At 45.8% G+C, this 20,726-nt stretch overlaps 2 protein-coding genes across 2 annotated transcripts; both read right to left on the reverse strand.

Moving 5' to 3' along the window:
* Positions 1-543: 543 nt before the first annotated feature.
* On the reverse strand, positions 544-12,318 carry LOC102982864 (poly(A)-specific ribonuclease PNLDC1; the record flags this gene model as incomplete). Its single annotated transcript, XM_028485821.1, has 12 exons — positions 12,243-12,318; positions 11,738-11,795; positions 11,371-11,444; positions 9,128-9,167; positions 8,254-8,377; positions 7,983-8,071; positions 6,367-6,467; positions 4,437-4,513; positions 4,102-4,245; positions 3,501-3,570; positions 1,822-1,907; positions 544-599 (listed from the first exon to the last, which is right to left on the reverse strand). Coding segments are annotated over exons 1-12 (995 nt in total), but the record flags the coding sequence as incomplete, so codon positions are not given.
* A 1,558-nt stretch (positions 12,319-13,876) lies between these two features.
* On the reverse strand, positions 13,877-20,719 carry MRPL18 (mitochondrial ribosomal protein L18). Its single transcript, XM_007126018.4, has 4 exons — positions 20,523-20,719; positions 19,805-19,991; positions 14,789-15,020; positions 13,877-14,272 (listed from the first exon to the last, which is right to left on the reverse strand). The coding sequence occupies exons 1-4, from the start codon at positions 20,572-20,574 to the stop codon at positions 14,201-14,203; spliced, it is 543 nt and encodes a 180-aa protein (XP_007126080.1). The 5' UTR covers positions 20,575-20,719; the 3' UTR covers positions 13,877-14,200.
* Between the last annotated feature and the right edge of the window lie 7 nt (positions 20,720-20,726).

Below are 20,726 nucleotides of genomic sequence, written 5' to 3' on the forward strand. Positions count from 1 at the left end.
ACACATTCCCGCCAGCACATGCCCGCAGCGTGGCTGGGACACGAGGGAAGACAGGGTCGCTGTTCCTGCAGGAGGGGCAGGAACTCACCAGGTACTAGGACCGTTCACTCGCTCCAGTGTTTAACGTGCACCTACTATGCCTCGCACTGCTGTAGGCCTGAGAGAAACATCAGGGTCCAAAAGAAGAACAAACTCTGTTCCCATGGAGCTAATCACTCCAATAATCAAACAGATCACAGGAAAAATAAAACCCTGGCCAACAGAAAACACCAGATAATTAAACAGCTGTAGGTATTTTACCAGGCCCCTTCCCCTCCAGAAGGGGGGTTTCGCAACCTCAGCACCAGTAACATCTGGGGCTGGAGAATTCTTTGGGTTGGGGGCTGTCCTGTGAACCTGGCCTCTACTCACTAGGTACCAGGAGCACCCCTGAACTGTAATGACCAAAAACATCTCACTGTTGCCAAATGTGCCCTGGGGAGCAAAATCGCCCCACGTGAGAACCCCTGATCTATAAGCAGCTCCGAAAAAGAGCTTCCTTACCTGTTTAGGACTTCATAAACTTCTGAAAGATTTGAAACCCTTGGGAAATTCACTTCCTATAACATGGAAAACCAATTAGGGAGAATAAGACATTTGTGGTTATGTTTATTATCTGCTTCAGGTATTACCAAATGGCCATTAAAAATGACCTGGAAAATGCAAACTCCTATAAACTCCTCTCTCTTCACACACACCTAACTTTATTCCTTAATTCGGATGTCAGGGTACCTAGTGTCCTTGGGTTTCCTATAAGGGACCCGGCAACCCAGCCTAAGAAAACTGCCACAAACACAACACAGCAACTTCCTTCACAGACAAGTGTTTTAGGGGTTTGAGGAACACAGGACTCCGAGGCACAAGACCGTGGCCAAGGACACATCATGCAGGGCACCGGGTACTCTAAGGGACTGCCAGGTCACCAAGGCCTAGAGTTCACCTCATCTCGCGGGCAGTGGAGACTGGTTTGCACTAGTTGCCTCCGATCAGCCCCCGCGTCCTTCCCGCTTCGCCCTACAACCCCGTTCCGTGGAGATGGGCAGCGTCACAGAACACCGTCAGAGCTAGAAATACGTGAGGTACGGGTAATGCGTGTGTCTCTGGGCAAAGATGTACCAAGTAACCCAGTGCCGTTTTTGTGGTTTCCTTACTGAACAGTTAATTCTGACCAGCTTAAAGCTTTATTTACAACACTGATCTGCTTCCCCTCTCTTGGTTCCTCAGTTTTAACTTCTAAACCAGCCGGGTGCTTCCCTTCTCCACACAACCTCAGCTGCAGAACAGAAGTCACCTGGCAGCTGCGGAAATGCCACTGCCGGCCCCTCTACACCAGAGAAGCTGAAGGTGGGGTCTGGGTGTCAGTATTTACCCTATCAGGTGATTCTAATGTGTCTGGGTTGAAATCCTACGGCCCTAATGCTCAGTAAAGATAAAATTTTTCAAGCGGGATCCCGGCCCCCAACCCTGACGCTCTTTCAGCACGTTGCAAACACTCACTGTGTATACACCAAGCTCTAGAACAAGTCGTTCTGCTGTACCATCTAAATAAGCCCGTGAACTACACACCAGTAAGTCAAAACATGAGAACTTGAATGAAGGAAAGAAAAAAAATCACACATAAGTTAGTATCACTCAAAGGTGGTAGAATAAAAAAAGAAAACCAATACTGGTTGTAAAATACGAGAAAAGGGTTCAAGGAACAATTTTTGAAAAGAACGAGAAAGCTAAGTGTTAGTGGAACAAACGAAGCATTCCTTTGCCCAGAGCAGTTTAACTTATTACCTTCCAGATATCCTTTGTCACATTTTTGGTGTCAATAAGAACAGGAAATAGGCTGTGGATATTCAGCTTAAATTCATCATAGCTTTCTGAAGGGAAAGACCCAGATAGACAGAAGTGAGTTCACTGGTAAAAACGGGAAGAAATTCTCCAATATAGCTTGTCACCAACACTGGCTAATAAAGCAAATAAAACAAAATAGGAATTGAAAACATCCTTACTCCTAATCAAGGATTTCTGAATCTCAAACCAACCTGACATCACCATTTGTAACAGCAAAAGCTAAACGGTTTTCCTAAATTCAGGCCAACATTAGTTAATGCAATTGGCAAAGTTCTAGTCAATGGAAAAGGGAGAAAGAGGTATTACTGGAAAGACAGATATGAAGTCTTTAAATAACTGTTCAAAGAAAAATCCAGTAAGTTAAAAATTGTAAGTGCCTTGATAAAAATTACCTATTATTTCACGTATTTATCAAAATTATACCTGCGTATAGTTGTCTGCGAAACAAACAAACCCAAACCCTTCTGCGAGCCCTCTTCTCACTACCCGCCCATTTCCTATTCCCCAAAGGCAACAACCTTCAATTTTTTCTTTTGGTGTTTATTCCCACGTCTCTAAACAACATGCTTATGCTTCTCAGTGATTTCCTGATCCGGGGCACTCACTAGCTGTTGACTCCCACGAGGTGAGAAAATAATCACCCGTTCTACCTTGTACCCCTCACCACTGCCAGCACCAGTGCATTACTCACCAAGGGGCCAGGTGGTCTCCTCCAATGACTTCTTTTCTGGCTTTTGTTCCAGCAAATTTTTTGTTTGGTTGTTTGCTTAGTTTTTTGGCGAGTGATTATTTTACCCTTAACTCTCCCCAAGTTCTCTCAAGATGCTCAGACTGAGGTGTTTTTTTTTTTTTTATCAATTCACTTCCTAGAGGACTCTCTCCTAGAACCTTCTCACCCCTTTCAATCTACACTAGTGTTCTCTGTACATCGTTAGTTCATTTAATCCCCCAAACAACTCTGATGTCGATACCGTTGATATCATTTCCCCCGTTTTACAGACATGGAAACAGAAGAGGCACGTTTAAGTACCTCGCTTGAGATCGCACGTAACAAGGGTGGGATGTGGACCCAACGTGACGTCTGAATGCACGCTTTTAACTGCTGTGTCACACTCCTGTGTGTCCAGTGGCATCAGCCATGGAAAAGACTGGGACAGGCATAAGACAGTACCACGTGGCCATTAAATGATTTTAGGTGAATGACATGAATAAATTCTTTCGGCAAGTGAAAGAAAGCCAAAATCAAAATCATATACGCAGTGTGGTCAAATACGTAAAAAGCCACAACAGAGGGGAAGCAAAAAGTGTCAGGATTATAGCTGTGATTACACGTCCCCTTGCACGTCTCTGATTCTGCTAAGTCTTATGCAATGAGACTGAACAACTTCCGTAACGGCGGGGAGAGTATCAATTCTAATGTAGGTTTTTCTCCCGGAGAAGGTCCCCCAGCTCCAGGAAAATGGTAACAGGCACAGACGTGGCGTACCTCTCCGCAAACCTGTGAGGCCCTGGGGATGGCTGTGTGTGGAGGGGCTCCCTCAGGGGCACGATTCTGGGCCAATCCCCTTGCCAGATGGCAAGCTAAGATCAGAGGAAAGAGAAGGATGGTCTGTCCCTACCTGGGAGAGGTCTGAAGAACTTCTCATGGAGATGCAGCAGATCCATCATCATATTATGTCCCACTAAGGGCTACTTGGAGGAAATCGACAGGTGAGAGAAATGAAATTTTAAAAATAAAACAGACGCTAGAGACTAACTGCTGTCTCCGGCAGTGGGTGTAGCTTTAGGACCCACTGCATTCTGACAACATGGTAATCGCATCCCCACCTGCATTCCACTCCCATGAAAGACAGCCTGACTGCTTAAAGGCCAGGAAAGCAAAGCAGCGAGTCAGAGGGACTGGAGGCCCGGGCCGCGCCGGAAATCTAAGCTGTGAAGCAGACATGAGCAGTCCCCCAGTAGTTTTAGGTCAATTAGTACTGAAATGCCCATGTGTCTGAAAGGAGCAAAGAACTAGTAATATTTCATAGGGACAGTCTTTCCCCAGATTAATCTGTCATGATTTTGTGAAAGCAAGGTTAGATCCACAAAGCCAGTTAACAAAAAGGAAGTCACTTATCTTAAGGAATCTTAGCGTACTGTTGAAGGACCCATTAGTGCCTACAGTCAAAATTACAAAAGACTGCTAAAGACCAAGGAAAGAGATATCTTTTTCCCCACCTTCTGGGCTTTCACCAGCATCTGGAAAAACACAGAAAAACCCCTCGCAGAGAGAAGAATCTTCTCCTTCCAACAGCTCTCTCGATCGCAAGAGGTGTTCTCAAGATACCAGCGATGCTGTTTACTCACTTTCTTCACTGTCACCTGAAAGGAGAAGTAGAGACAAGGTCCCTGTATCCTGGGTTCCTGGGAATGGGGCCAAAAAAGTGGTCCTTCATCTCAAAAGGGAGGAGAGGGAGGGGGGGGAGAAGAAGCCTTTCACAGAGGCCAGATTTGGCCAAACGAGAGAGAAATGATAGAGCCACCGAGGCTGCCCCCTCCAGGTGGGAACTCACCCCCTGGTCTCTCATCACCGTCCAGATGTCAGGGAGGGCCTTCCTCAGCACAAGCTGGACCTCGAAGGCCTGGAAGCCTGCAGCAAGGAAACAAGGCTTGCACAGAACCACTGGAGACCCTGGAACGGCAGTCCACCCCCCCACCCCACCGCCAACAAGAGAAGCCCGAGAGGAAAAGCGGCTGAGAGATGGATGGATCAAGTGGAAAGACAGCTAGCTCTTAGGTATACCCAAGCCCACAAGGCCAAGCGACAGGGATGGCACGGCATGATCTAGGGCAGCTTTCTTGAAGTTTCTGATCTCGGGGTCACTCTTAAATTGAGGACCCCAAAGAGTCTTTGTGTGTGTGGGGGGGTACAGGTCTTGATATTGATCATGTTAGAAATCAAAACTGTACATGAAATTCAAAATCGCTAAGTTTTAAAAATAATAAACCCACTACACTTCTGCCCATGATTTTGTAACATCATGCGGTGGTTACTGGGAGAACACTGGTTTCCCGAGTTACACACATCGTCCAAATGTTCACATATCATACAATATCATCCAAAGACACTTGTACATATGGCCACTGATCTCAGTGGAAAGGTCTCATAAAGTTGTCAAGCTTATGGTGACAGATGCAAGCTTTCCAAAATTCCAGCCTTTTACTGAAAGCTCAAATTTCATCTCTAGCAAATACTGTGAGTTAGTCTCCCTGAAGACAAGGCTTACTTTTTTCACTTGAGAAAGTGATTGAAAATACCCACATCGAAATAACCAGTCAGCTCCTTCAAGTAAAAATTATATTCCTTAGGGGAATTCCCTGGCAGTTCAGTGGTTAGGACTCGGCGTTTTTCACTGCCGAGGGCGGGCCAGGGGTTCAAACCCTGGTCGGGGAACTAAGATCCCACAAGCCATGCAGCATGGCCCCCCCCCCGCCAAAGAAGAAGAAACAAAATATATATATACACACATATATATGCCTTTAAATAAATAAGTAAATAAAAGGGAGCTAATTCAGCTCTCAACACAAAAACCTGCACAGGTGCTTTTGCTCAAGACAACCACTGTCCTTCAGTAAACAGCAGCAATGTTTCATGAACATTTATTTTTTCTGTAGTTACTTTGATAAACAGAATATTTTAAAAGATGAGCAATCAAATGTTGAGATTTAACAAAATTAAGAATGATTATTTCACTAAAAAGAATTATTATTTCACTAAATTCCAAGTAAAACTGGAATTTTTCAAAACTGGAAGCAGTAACAAAGAATACGACTACCAGCGTGGTCAAGAATAATACCAGCGTGGTCGGACGCGCCTCCCTTCACCTGTGCTGAGGTGCTAGCCGCTCTACCCACTGCTGCTGCAGGACCATCAGTGCAAATGGCACAATGATAATGGCAAGTGATAGCCGAGTGCTATTCTTTTTTTTTTTTTTTTTTTGCGGTACGCGGGCCTCTCACTGCCGTGGCCTCTCCCATTGCGGAGCACAGGCTCCGGACGCGCAGGCTCAGCGGCCACGGCTCACGGGCCCGGCCGCTCCGCGGCTTGGAAAGGGTCTCAGAGACCCCTGGGGTCCACCGACCAGGGCTGAGAACCGCTAATCTAGGGCAGGCTAATTGTGATCCCACATTGTACCGTTGGGGGAAATTCAGAGAAATTCAGAGATTAACAACAGTAAAGCAAGAGTCCATGGGGCACCAAGGACTGGGGTAAGAAGGACGGCTCTGAATGGAACTTTACTCCCTCAACCTTAAAATTCAGAATCGGTTGAAAACCCTTCAACCTCCGAATTGAGGTCGGGGCTCTATCTAACCACAAGGACCATGTGTCTGCTGAGCTGCCCCCCAGGATCCAGCGGGGGAGAAGGGATGCTCCCCCATCCTCCAGGACGTGACAGCGGCCGGTTCCACAGCTCCCAGGCCGGGGAGCCACCTCCTGCCTACCGGTGATACCAGGGAGGGTCATCCAGTCGCCTTCCTCTGCCAGGTCCAGCCAGCGTGTCACCTTGTCAATCACCACCTTGATCTGGTCTTTATCCAGAGAACTGAAAATGGGCACAGTGAAGTGGGGGTGCTGGGGAAGCCCCCAGAACCATGAGACAATGCCAACGCGGGAGAGGCTTTTGAAGGCTCCCATTTTAACACTGTGATCTCGCCAAGAAAATGGACACCCAAAAGACCATTTCTTTTCTGAGTCTTGTTTTGCAACAGGAAGCCAATCACTTGGCCTCTACCCTCTGGTCTGTCCTCAGGAGCCCTTCTGTCCCTCCCTCGGACGGGCCTATGGGCGGGCGGGCACCGGGGATGCAGCCAACACTGAACAACACTATCAGGCCTGTCTTCTCAATTCTGCCCTCAGAGGTGAAAAAGCACCGTCTGGTGAAGTATGGAAAAGACAGGAACTTTGGTGAGTACATCTTCTCCTGCGTTAGAAATATAAGAACATGATGTTATGTTGAGAAAAGGAAAGACTTTTCTCCAACACTTGAAGATAACAGAAGATTAAAAATTCAAGTTGTTTTTCCCTTCCAAAAGGTATTTTTATATAAAACCATAAACAGACATTAAAAAAAAATTCCCACATTACATAATTATCTGGACCAGATAATCATAACATTCTAGAACTAAAAGCTGTCTAATTTAACCGCCCCCCCCCCTTTTTTTTTTTTTTTTTGCGGTACGCGGGCCTCTCACTGTTGTGGCCTCTCCCGTTGCGGAGCACAGGCTCCAGACGCGCAGGCTCAGCGGCCACGGCTCACGGGCCCAGCCGCTCCGCGGCATGTGGGATCTTCCCGGACCGGGGCACGAACCCGTGTCCCCTGCATCGGCAGGCGGACTCTCAACCACTGCGCCACCAGGGAAGCCCTAACCCCTTCTTGATACAGGCAAAGAGTCTCAAGCTCAAAGAGCTTAGAGGACTGGTTCAAAACCAGAAAACTAGCGGACAGCAGGGCCTGTGTGGGCCCGGGCGGCTTGCTCCTTCTAGCACACAACGCGGCTGTGCAGGCCTGGCCCCAGCTCTACAGCACAACTGGGTTTCAAGTACAACAACAGGCACTGGAGGCTAAAGAAAAAAGGCAGAGATCCTGCCCTGGGGAACACAGCAGCATCAAGCACGTGGGGCAACATGCCCAAGCCAAGGCATGTGTCTCCCTGGTCAAGGCTACCTGTGATTTACCTTGAAAAATCCCTAAGATCACGTGGGAGGCCAACATAACATCTCACGGGGAGGCCAACAGAGCCATTTTCCCCTCTAGCACTGGAATGGAGTGCCTGCCTCTTTGAGTACCAAATTAACAGTCAGTTCTTTCTCCCCTTCGTTGTTCAACACTAAAATCACACACTACACAGTGAGAGGTTTCTTATCTCAGGCCTAAGAACGGCATCACCAGCACTTCGGGCTGTTGTGTTTGACCGAGCGCAGGTCGAGGAAGCCACGCCAGCTAAAGGTGATGGTGTGAGGTCACCCTGTCCTGGAGACAGCACGTCTAGGCACAGGAAAGCCAGAAACACACCAGCAGCAAAGAAACCCACAAAGCACCCGGAGAAGCAGGCTTTACCTGCGAACTCTCCAGTTCCCAGTCAGGATGCTGTGTTTAATTTTCTTCTCCTGTTCTTCGTTCATATATGGGATTCCATTTTTGAGAAACTAAAGATAGGAACAGACAAGGAAACTAGTCAGAGGCATCCTCTGTGCTGGCAGCAGAGTGCAAAGAAATCTTCCTTGTCCGCTTTTTGAGGACAAGTCAGAAAGGGGACAGGAAATGGATTCAGACCAGGTGGGCTAGATAGCCTTTCAACCCTTCCCCGTCCCCTCCTCCGATGCTGTACCTTGTTATAATCGAAGCCATACTGATTCAAAAACTGAACACTAGAAGCCTGGAAAGAGAACTCTGAATCCAAAATCCCAAACGTTGTAGGGAAGAGAAAGAAGTTACACGAATGGGCTACATACCTAGAAAAAAAATACACATAAGGAGAAAAAGACGAAGACCAGTTTTACAATTCTGGCTCACACAACAGGCTTCAGAGCGGGCTCTTCCCTCCGCTTGAGAAGTACAGCTGACCCCTGAACAACACGGGGCTTAGGGGCGCCAACCGTTCATGCAGTCAAAATCCGCATATAATTTACAGTCTGCCCTGTGTCTACACATGGGTACCGTCATTTTAGTGAAAAATATCTGAGTATAAGTGGACCCATGCAGCTCAAACCCTGTGTTGTTCAAGGGTCCACTGTTTTTGAATGTCAGCTGTATGTCAAGCACTATGACTGGCACGGGGGTGGCCAATGAAAAAAGGCAGAGATCCTGCCCTTGGGGAACAAAGTCTGACACCCTATTTGAGACAGTGGGGCTGCCATTCAGCATCCTTTCTGACTGCTGGTGCCTGGGAGGTACATCACCTTCATTATAACACTGTTAATTGCAATCTTGAAGGCGCACACAGGAGACAAGGAAATGGGGAAAGGAGCACCAAAGGTACAGGGGTGTTGGGAAAGGCCCCCAGAGATGGTGCTGCTTTGAGAGACTTGAAGGACCAGCCGGCATCGGCAGGGGAGGAGGGGTGGAGGGCACAGAAGCAGGAGAGTCTACGGAGCACCTGTGGCCAAAGCGCTTCAGAGCCTGACGCAGAATTTGAAGGGGGAGCAGGTGGAGAAGGTAAATGGGCAATAGCCATGTGTTTTGCCAAAGGTCTTTATACATACTTGTTTGACTCGCCTTCAACACTGGAAAACATAGACAATCCTAGAAGAATGATGGTAAAGAGAATGAATACCAAAAGAAAAGCTACCAGAAGTTAACTACAGAAAAACTTCTGAACAGTACTTTGCACCCAAAGTTATTGTACAAGCTTTAGGATAACTTCTAAAAAAGAAAGAAATGAAGAAAAGAGTCAAAACATGAGAACTGTCAAATTGTAATTCACACGGAAATTACTGAAATATAATTGTGAATGGTTGTTCAAACACAGAATGTTAAATTGACACTTTTATGGTTTTAAAACTAGTAAGAGGAAACACTAAGGGAAAAAAAAGAGAAAAAAGGGATAATAAAAGAAAAAAAGGAGAAAACACTAAAATCTATGAAGATTTATACATTCAATTGCTTTAAAATGTCTGTACTGCTAAAAAGACCACACACAAAGTGAAAAAGACTTCGAAGATTTATACATTCAGTTGCTTTAAAATGTCTGTACTGCTAAAAAGACCACACACAAAGTGAAAAAGACTTCGAAGTACGGGGAAAACAATACAAACGCATCTAAGTGCTGTTTCCCATACTTTCAAAGAGGTCTCACAATTAAGAAAAACTAAAATCTATGAAGATTTATACATTCAGTTGCTTTAAAATGTCTGTACTGCTAAAAAGACCACACACAAAGTGAAAAAGACTTCGAAGTACGGGGAAAACAATACAAACGCATCTAAGTGCTGTTTCCCATACTTTCAAAGAGGTCTCACAATTAAGAAAAACAATCACAATAGAATAATAGCAAAGGACAAGGAAACAGAGCAAAACACACACACACACACACACACACACGGGTGTTCACCATCATTCACAGGAAAAGAATCAGTAAAATGTCTCATGACCTGTTTTTTAAATAAAGTTTTATTGAAATACAGCTATGCTCATTCATTTGTGTATTAACTACAGCTGATTTCTCATTAACAAGGGCAGCACTGAGTAGTTGTAACAGAGACAGTATGACCTGCAAAACCTAAAATATTTAGTTTAGCCCTTTACAGAAAAAGTTTGTTGATCCTGTATTAAAAATGTAAATCAGGGGCGTCCCTGGTGGTGCAGTGGTTGCGCGTCCGCCTGCCGATGCAGGGGAGTGGGGTTCGCGCCCCGGTCTGGGAGGATCCCGCATGCCGCGGAGCGGCTGGGCCCGTGAGCCATGGCCGCTGGGCCTGCGCGTCCGGAGCCTGTGCCCCGCGGCGGGAGAGGTCACAGCGGAGGGAGGCCCGCATACCACACACACACACAAAAAATGTAAATCAGGGGCTTCCCTGGTGGCGCAGTGGTTGAGAGTCTGCCTGCCGATGCAGGGGACACGGGTTCGTGCCCCGGCCCGGGAAGATCCCACATGCCGCGGAGCGGCTGGGCCCGTGAGCCATGGCCGCGGAGCCTGCGGCCCGCAACGGGAGAGGCCACAACAGTGGGAGGCCCGTGTACCGCAAAAAACAAAACAAAACAAAGTAAATCGGAACAATAATTTTAGATCATTTTTCCTCTACCAGGTGGGCAAAAAATTAAGACTGGTAATACTCAGTGTGAGTGAGGGAAACAGACACATTCCCTGTTAGTGTAAGTCTCTGTAAACTTCTCAGATGATTGGTAGGAAGAGCAATAGTTTGACAGCAAAGCAATATTTTAATGCACATGCTCCACTGCTACAAGTATACCAAACACATTCGCAAATGCACAGTAATGTATAAACACTAAGATAGTCAATGCAACCCTGTTTCATCACATACAAATGGTAACCAAAGTAGTCATCATTAGGAGAGGGGGCCGACAGAAACATTCAGTTTGGAGTGCTATGCAACTGTTAAAAACGAACAGGAAATCTGTATAAGCTGATCTAGAAAGATCTCTAAACCCCAGTGGTGGGGAAGAAAAAAAACGATGCAGAACAACATGTTTATAGTATGATCTTGCATATGATTTTTGTTTTAAGAAAACATACGAATTTTTCCCTGAAAGATGATACAAGTTCCTTAATGTTGATTTAGGCATGGAGATCACATTTCTGCTTATTCTGAAGTGTTAGGTCTCACAGGCATGACACGGCCAAAAACCAAATGAGCCGGCAAAACGATAGCCAGTATCTCACAAAGGCGCCAAAGCTGTTTCACCAGCAGGAAACACAAAGACAATTTAAAAAAAGGAAAGAAGTCTCTATTTCAGTAACTTATAAGAAACAGCTGAAGATTACACTCACCAATCTGACAGATGGTGAACTGCTGAACACTCTGACGGGTCTTTAGATACCACTCTGATGGCAAGTCAAACAGACTGTGAAAAAATAGGCATCTCACTGCAGAGGCAAGCAGATGGCATCAAGGCAGCACAGCCTCCCTGCTGGATCAGCACCTCTCAACCAGGGGCAGCACTTTCCTTGTTACAACTAGGGAACCAGCGTTTCGTGGACAAGGGCCAGGTCCCCAAACCCCACACAAAATGTTGTCCTGCCCGCCCAACGCCAACAGGGTGCCTGTCGGGAAACAATGCTGGCCGGCCAGGGTGTCATCCAGAAGCGCGCGGCCAAGAACCTCTCCAGCTCAGCTCTAAGGCAGTTTTAGCTTTACCTGATCTGCTGGGGCCCGGACAGGTTAGAACGAAGGCCAGTGAACTCTATGTCTAGACCTGCAGGGGAGGCAAGAAAGACAAGAGTCCCCGGCGCACGCCATCGCAAGGCTCTTTGTGCTGTAAACGCTGCTCGTGGTAAAAGTTCTGGCTCACCTTCTTGGTGCTCAAGAGGCCAGGTGAGGTCAAGAAGGGAGAACGGAGAGAGCCAAAGCAAGGACAAGCCAGGCCACCCCGTTCCACCTGGACCACACTGGGGCCAAGGTTGGAACTGCTGCCTAACATCCCACCCCCCAGGCCCGAGAAGGAACCCCGCCCTGTCCTTCGGAGGGGCCCTGTGTGAGCCTCCTGCAGCCTGGCAACCACCCGGCCGGGCCTCACCTCTCCGCCCTGTCCCGCCCGAGCCACACCCTCCGGGCCTCACCTCTCCGCCCTGTCCCGCCCGAGCCACACCCTCCCGCCGGCCAGCGGGCTGCGGCGACAAGGCCCGGAATCCCGGCGCCTTACCCACGAAGTCCGCGCCCAGGACGAGCTCCTGCAACAGAGGAAGGCTCTGCTCGAACTCATCGGCGCCCACGTCCATGGCCACGCAGCTCGGCCGCGGGCGCCCAGTGCGGCCACGTGCTGCCACGCGCTTCCGCTGCGCCACCGCCTTAAAGGGCTCGCGGCGGGGAAACCGGCTGCCCCCGCGCACCGCACCCAGCCCCGAGGGCCTCTGACCAGCGGAGGGCGGCGCTGGCCACCTGCCCGCCCACGGGCGTTTGATCTTACACTTGGCCCCCTAGGGTGAAGGGAAGCTTAGTTAGACTCCGCCCTGGCGCTCAAAGGCCATTTACCTTGCTCCGCAGCAATTTCTTCGTAATCCCGACAAGGGGAGAATATCATTTAGGTAGAATGTGAAGAGGAATGGTAGGAAAAAGAAGAGCCTGAAACAGTAGGAACGGACCAGTAAACAGCACCTGAAGGAATTGCAGTAGATCAGGTACTGCAGCTACGGTGCGGGGATAGATGGACCGCATCTTGTCGGTTTTCCAAATCCGCACTTCTTCCCCACTTGGCCATCGCCGCCAACATGGGTCTGTCCCATCTCCTCCCCAACACCCCGCCTTCCACCCCTCTGTTTTGCATCATTGCTGCCTTAGTAATACCTTGCCTCAAACTTGCTACACAAAGCCACAACAATTGCCCATCAAACTGAAGGAGTTCTTGGTACAGAGATGATTTACATCCTATTCCTAGAAAAACTCCTTACCTATGGCGTCCCTTACAGGTGAACCCTATTTTTGTCACTGTCAGTTTCCAAAGCCACACTACTCCAGTCCGTGGTCTTCTTTGCATCCTCCCCTGATTTCTAGACTTGTCTGAACAGCCTTCTAGAACTGTGGTCCTCAAAGTGAGATGCTCCAATCTTTAAGATGAGGGAAGAAAATATTAGAACTATACTATATACTTGTAAATGTGTCCACTGGGGTATCTGTTGATCAAAAGGGGACTACTAAGCCACTGCGCTCTGAAGGCCTCTCAGAGTGAATCAAGCTTTTAAAAAATGTTGGTGCATACGTATGTCTTGTTAAAATAATACACTGAATACTCAGATTAACAATAGCGATGTTATTTCACTTCTGTATAAATATACAACTGGGAGTACACATTTCAAATGTGGGGGGGAAATGCTCTAGAAGCCACTCTGCTTACTGGTTCTTCCTCTTCATATTTGTCTTAAACAGCCCAAATCAGTTAATACCTTACTTTGATTAGCCACTCATTTAAGAGACCCGCCCTGATTCCCATCTACCCCACTTCAATTTTAAATTAACCTGAATGCACTTCAAGCTTCATCTCCTAACAAATTTTCACTTGATGGCAAACTTAGCATACACTAACCCTGTCCATTTCCTTTCCTCACTGCATTCCTTTCTTCTTTCAAACCTGGTTCTGTTAGGATCCAGGAGCCCAAATGAGGTTAGGATTTGCCCCTTTTATCTTCACATGACTGTTTATAATAAATGGACTGATATTGACATCTCCTATTAAAAAAACACCTCCCCGCCCTGAGCGGCACCCCACTGTGACCCAGCCATGGTGACAAATGCATAAACCTATGTGTACCCATGCCACAGTGAGCTCAAAGGCGGAGAAAATGTCATATAACCAGAAAATGAGAGTTCACAATATACCTTTATTCTTTAACTTATAAACAACATTTAATTTGTTCCTCAAAAGTTAATTATAATTGGCAACAGCTCTTCTCAAATACTTCTCTCACGTCCGAGAGAGAAGAATTTAGCCCTGGATTTAAAACAAACACACACAAGGGGAGAAGACGACAACCTTAACTACTAATAACATTCTGCTGTTAGGTTATTGTACAAGACGTCCAAGCTGGCGGTTCTTCTAGAGGCTCTCTTCTGATGAATGAATAGCTGACAGCTTTACATTTACAAGTATCAAACAACGCTTCTACTTCATTCATAGATTCTCCGAGGCTCCTTCAGCGCCACACCACCTTCTGTCATGGCACTCTGCAGTCGTTTCATCTGGTTTTGAAGATCAGGAAAAAAGGAAAAGATTAAGTCAATACCACAGGCTGACAATAGTTCACTTCCCAAGAGGAAGAGAAATAAACAACTGATCTGATCCTTGCTAACTTCCCAGCCTACATTGTTTTTTCAGAAAGTGACCTTAATAATGACACGGATAAGAAAAAAGAGGATGTAGAGATGTCAAGGATTAGCAGCATTTAAAATATTCTATAGACAAGATGTTACTATATGAATAGGAAAGCAGAGTGGTCAACATTATGGCTATGGCATCGGTCACGTGGGTTTGAACCCTGCCCCGTGCCACAAGGACTGGGCCAGCCAGCCTCAGCCGACCTACAGAACACGAGTCCTGACATGCTATAGGCTGCTGTGAGGCAATGCCCATCAGGATACTCACCTCCGGCTCTGACACTTGGAAAGAACTGAATAAATGGAACTATTATTATGTAAGTATCTAGTGTCAAGAGTTAACACAATACCTTTTAACTAAGTATATGAAAACAAAACTACCGAGTCCGAGGCTGCCTCCCAGGGAGTTGGCTGGTAGACCATGAAGTTGATGCCTGCTTCCAAGCACCGCTCTGCCAGCACCCGTCCTACACTCTCACAAGCCACCACGTTTCTGGTGCTATAAAGGTGTTTTTTAATGGCCCATTCACGAGTGGATGCCGAAACCACAGCCTGGCCATTGCGATGCTCAACAAGCGCGTCTATGTGATGCTGACTCCTTATAACTCGCAACCTAAACGAGGTGAGAGAATAAAATCACACAAGAATTCTAAAGATAAATGACTTCAGGTGAATAAATGCCGAAGTATTTCTCAAGAATGTAATGTCTAGTTCATTTACTTCAGCATACTTAACCTGGCTTTTACTTGGGAAAGGTGTTTTTCCCTTGCTTTTATGAGAATATCATCAGCAATAAACCAGACATTTCTACTTAGCCTCAAATATCCAGGAGAAATTTGGTATTTCTGACTGCTGAGATTTACATAGCATCTACTTCAAAAAAGGATTTGAAGAGGCAAAGCTAAGTTGCTGACCCTACACTGGATAAAAATATACTTACTACAAGCTATTTTGTTTTTTTTAAGGAAGGAAATATTTTATTTATTTTTTGGCCACACCATGTGGCATGTGGGATCTTAGTTCCCTGACCAGGGATCGAACCTGTACCCCCTGCATTGGGAGTGTGGAGTCTTAACCACTGGACTCCCAGGGAAGTCCCCTTACTATATGCTTTTATTTTCTAGCTAACGATTTAAATATAAAAACAGAAATCATAAGTGTACTAGAAGACAACACGGGAGAAGTTTTAAGTAATGTCAAAGTAAGATAAGCCTATTTAACTATATCAAGCTATTTAACATGACCTCAAACTACATCATATGGCTTTTGTTTAAAAAAAAAAATTAACAAAGTTTTCTGCATGCTAAGAAAAACAAAAAAAACAAAACAGTATAGTGAAGTCAAAAGGCAAGCAATGAAACAAAAAATTTTAAATCATATATTGTTCTAATTTCCATAACATGTAAAAAGCCTCCTATAATCAATAAGAAAATGACCAGTAACTTAATAGGAAAAGGATGGACAGACTGTTCTCAGAAAAGAAAAATATTAATGACTCTTAAACCCATGAAAATATGCCCAATCTCACTGCTAAATTGCATGGACAAGACAATTCATTTCAACACTGTTTGAAATCATAAAAGATAATCATCAATAGGGAGTCAGTTAATTAAAACAGCCATGCAACAGTATTTTATTTTTATTTTTAAAATCTTTATTGGAGTATAATTGCTTTGCAATGTTATGTTTCTGCTGTATAACAAAGCAAATCAGCTATACGTATACATATATCCCCATATCCCCTCCCTCTTGCGTCTCCCTCCCACCCTCCCTATTTCACCCCTCTAGGTGGTCACAAAGCACTGAGCTGATCTCCCTGTGCTATGCAGGTGCTTCCCACTAGCTATCTATTTCACATCTGGTACTGTATATATGTCAATGCTACTCTCTCACTTCGTCCCAGCTTACCGTTTCCCCTCCCCATGTCCTCAAGTCCATTCTCTATGTCTGCATCTCTATTCCTGTCCTGCCCCTAGGTTCATCAGAAACTTTTTTTTTAGATTCCATGTATATGTGTTAGCATATGATATTTTTTCTCTCTTTCTGACTTACTTCACTCTGTATGACAGACTCTAGGTCCATCAACCTCACTACAAATAACTCAATTTCATTTCTTTTTATGGCTGAGTAATATTCCATTGTAGATATGTGTCACATCTTCTTTATCCATTCATCTGTCAATGGACACTTAGGTTGCTTCCATGTCCTGGGTATGGTAAATAGTGCTGCAATGAACACTGTGGTACATGACTCTTTTTGAATTATGGTTTTCTCAGGGTATATGCCCAGTAGTGGGATTGCTGGGTCGTAATCTTCTCCCATTCTGAGGGCTGTCTTTTCTTCTTGTTTACAGTTTCCTTTGCTGTGCAAAAGCTTTTAAGTTTCATTAGGTTCCATTTTGTTTTTATTTCCATTTCCCTAGGAGATGGGTCAAAAAGGATCTTACTGTGATTTATGTCATAGAGTGTTCACGCACATATGGTCACCTTATCTTTGATAAAGGAGGCAAGAATATACAATGGAGAAAAGACAGCCTCTTCAATACGTGGTGCTGGGAAAACTGGACAGCTACATGTAAAAGAATGAAATTAGAACACTTCCCAACACAGTACACAAAAATAAACTCTAAATGGATTAAAGACCTAAATGTAAGGCAATGGTATTTTACAGTTACTTCAAACAGTTATTTTACATAATTAAGAACAAAGTAGCAATTTATGATGCTGCTGTTGCTAACATTTACTGAACACTTACTGTGCCAGGGAGTCCTAATTGTTTACAGGTATAGCTCATGTCTCAAACTAATCCCATTATTCTTTCTTTCTTGCTTTTTCTTTTTTCTTTTTTGGGCTGCAGAAACTGACACAGAAAGGTTAAGTAACTTAGCAAGGTTACAACCAATGAATGGTAAGTAATGAAGCTAGGTAGGATTTAAGTCCAGGAGTCTGGCTCCAGAGCCAATGTTCCCAAGCAACACAAAATATTTCCAAGATGTATTTTTAAGTGTGTGCGTGTGTGTGTGTGTGTCTGTGTGAGTGTGTGTGTGTTGGGGGGGGGTGGTGAAGGAGGCGGGTGGGGGAATGCAAAACAATGTATATGATGTAGTAAGATTTATAATGAAAAAAATACAAGTTCATACTTACTTGCATAGTCTAACTCTAGAAGGATACACAGAAACTATAGTCCCTTTTGGATTTTACAACATTTGTATACATTACACAATTAGAAATTAAGTTCATGATAAAGAAAACACCGAAATCAAACATTATACTAAGATTCTTAGTGTGAAATAGCATAAAAAGCACTAGATTTAGAAATGTGGGTTCTACTCCTAGTTTCGCTGGTAGCCCTAGTAAAAATCACAATCTCTTAATCCAGGGATCAACACACTTTTTCTATAAGGGATCAGATAGTAACTATTTTATGGTTTGTAGGCCATATTGTAAGCAGAGAGGGTAGCGGGTCCCTGGAAAAAGAGAACCAGGCATGGCTTTCTTCACATAAGAGAAGCCATTTTTGGCCTAAGCCATTTTGTGATCTAAGCTTGCCACAATGCCTGCCCTTAACAAGTCTCAGTAATTAATGATCTTAAGGGAAGTAAGGGAATGCAGGAACAAAGGAAAAGCAGTCAAGAAACAATAGTCCAGTGGTAAAACAGAGGCCTAGTTCCTCCTCAAGGGAAATATATAACAATCTGATACCGTCTTTAAGTTTCTCCATCCTCAGGTGGAGGACGGAAATGACTATGTTGACCCCCCTGACTTCAATCAACTAACGCTAGGACTCTGTCGACCCTGGCCCCAGCTCTATGCTGAATTCTCCTCTGCTCAAGCCCCCTCATGAATATGCTTGTACCTTTAGCTTAAAGCTCCCCCAGTTTCGCTGTTCCGGGTGACCCCGCTTTGGGGAAGATCCCCGGGATTCTCCTTATTTGCTGCAAGTAATAAATCCTTCCTGCTCCTGCTCTTTGGCTTGCTTGTGTCTTCTGGCTTGACATCCACCAAGAGGTGAACCTAGTGCTCAGGTAACAACATGGGTCAACTGCTCAACGCAGCCACAGTAATACCAGAAGAGCCAGGTAAGAATGAGTGGTGGCTGGGTGCCCATAAAACTTTCTTTGTGAATAATGAACTTTGAATTTTACACAATTTTCACATTACAAAATACTCTTTGCATTTTTTAAAATCTTTAAAAAAAATGTAACAGTATTTAGCCTGCAAGCCAGCTTTGGCCCAGGAGCCATAGTTTGCTGATCCTTGTCTTAAACCATTAGTGCAACAAAGGGATAGGACTCATTCTCTCCAAGGTCACTTCCAATTTTATACTGATAATACTGTGAATGGAGAGATAGGGAAAAAAGGGGGGAAACAGATCTCCAATTATTTAAATAATCCAAATATTAAGTAAAAGTGATAGTTTGGGTATTTCAAAAAAAATTCAGGATTCAAGATTCAGATTATTTCGACGATGAACTGCCTGCCCCCTTTCTTTGACCCTCTCCTGTCTCCCTAAGCCTCAATTCCCCTGATCCTGTAAAATGGGGGAAATTACTGCACCTGCTTCAAAAAGTACTTTTAAGGATTAAATGAGAAAATGCATATAAAGCAACTAACATAGTTCCCGGCAAAGAGAAAGCGTTCAATAACTAGCCATCTTTAAAACAAAGAATAGACGCCTAAATGTTCTTCCTGTCTCTACTACTGCCCCCTTAAAAATTTGTTCTCCTCAAAGGAACCAGAATGATCTTCCATTCGGGCTCAAATTTTAAATCCCCTCATAGTTTCCCAATGCAGTGAGAATAACGTCTAAAGCGCTTACTTGATTTACAAAGCTAATGATGTGTCTCCTACCTACCTCTCCATTTACCTCTCGGCCCTCTGAGCTCCAGGTACACAGGCCTTTCAGTGCCCCAAACGTGCCAAGCACATTCGCACCCTAGCTGTTTCCTTTGCTGGGAACGCTCTTCTTGGCAGATAGTTTGGCTTCTTCCTATTTTCTGAGGGGTCTTAGTCAACCAGTTCCCCATTCTAACTTTATCCTCTTTCAGTTTCCTCCATGACACCTACGTATTTATTGTTTGCCGCCCCCCTCCACTAACCCCCCCTAGACCCAGCACAAGTCAGCTTCTTGAGAGGAGAGTCGCCAGCAGTTACCTGGCACGTTCCTTAAATGAACTGATGAAAACAATTTGCAGAGCACCATGCATGCTCTGTGGTCAATACCTGGCAGAGTTATTAATTACCTGTGCCAGAACTCGCGGGAGGGCCACACTGTCCCCCAGCCCCGCTCTTTTCTGGCTACAGCTAAGAGCTCCAGATTCCGGGGGTTCCGGTTGGTGAACTCCGGGGCAACAGCTTCATTTCCTTCGGGGTCCGCTGCAGAGGAGTTATTAATTACCTGTGCCAGAACTCGCGGGAGGGCCACACTGTCCCCCAGCCCCGCTCTTTTCTGGCTACAGCTAAGAGCTCCAGATTCCGGGGGTTCCGGTTGGTGAACTCCGGGGCAACAGCTTCATTTCCTTCGGGGTCCGCTTCAGGCTTCACCGCTGGCTTGGAACTGGTCGACAGCACTGCCACCCGACACCCTAAGAACGTAAACAACCATACGGATCTTTAAAAAATGACGAAACGGACAAAACAAAAATATGATCTAACTTGTCCCCATCCTCTCCCCCTCAGTCTTCGCGCCCTGGAAGAGGGACAAAAGGTATGTTCGGTCGCGGGGTGTAGTCATCACAGACCCTGGTCCTTAATTTTCTACTAATGTCATCACGATGATGTTAGCTCATTTACTTTTTTTTTTTTTATTTTTTTTTGTGGTATGCGGGCCTCCCTCTGCTGTGGCCTCTCCCGTTGCGGAGCACAGGCTCCGGACGCGCAGGCCCAGCGGCCACGGCCCACGGGCCCAGCCGCTCCGCGGCACGTGGGATCCTCCCAGACCGGGGCGCGAACCCAGTTCCCCTGCATCGGCAGGCGGACGCGCAACCACTGCGCCACCAGGGAAGCCCCAGCTCATTTACTTTTTGATGGTATATGTTGAATGCAAAAGACGACCTGCATGTGCACATTGTCCTGACCCTGGGGAGTAATCTGAGAGACGTGAGAAGATGAATTACCGGGGTTCCTGCAAACCGACAACAGCTCCCAGAACCCCGACCGAAGCGCCATTGCTGAGGGGAATCGTAGCCAAAACCTCGGAAAGACCTCGCCTCCTCTCCTCACCGGCACCCCAGCGTCTTGCCGGCCGCAGCCATATTAACTTCGGGAAAGGCCTTAGGAGAACGTAAGGTCATCGACTCCTCGAACCCGAACAAGCCCCC

This window comes from Physeter macrocephalus, unplaced genomic scaffold (assembly GCF_002837175.3).
Source record: "Physeter macrocephalus isolate SW-GA unplaced genomic scaffold, ASM283717v5 random_710, whole genome shotgun sequence".
Classification (NCBI taxonomy): Eukaryota; Metazoa; Chordata; class Mammalia; order Artiodactyla; family Physeteridae; genus Physeter; species Physeter macrocephalus.

What these genes read in the sequence shown, in the direction of transcription:
- MRPL18 (XM_007126018.4), bottom strand. Translation starts at nt 20,574, where the DNA reads ATGGCGCTTCGGTCGGGGTTCTGGGAGCTGTTGTCGGTTTGCAGGAAC. An exon ending in GTCGGTTTGCAGGAACCCCG is followed by an intron (nt 19,992 to 20,522) that starts GTAATTCATCTT and finishes TTACGTTCTTAG; the next exon opens with GGTGTCGGGTGGCAGTGCTG. An exon ending in TCCCGCGAGTTCTGGCACAG is followed by an intron (nt 15,021 to 19,804) that starts GTAATTAATAAC and finishes CACCTCGTTTAG; the next exon opens with GTTGCGAGTTATAAGGAGTC.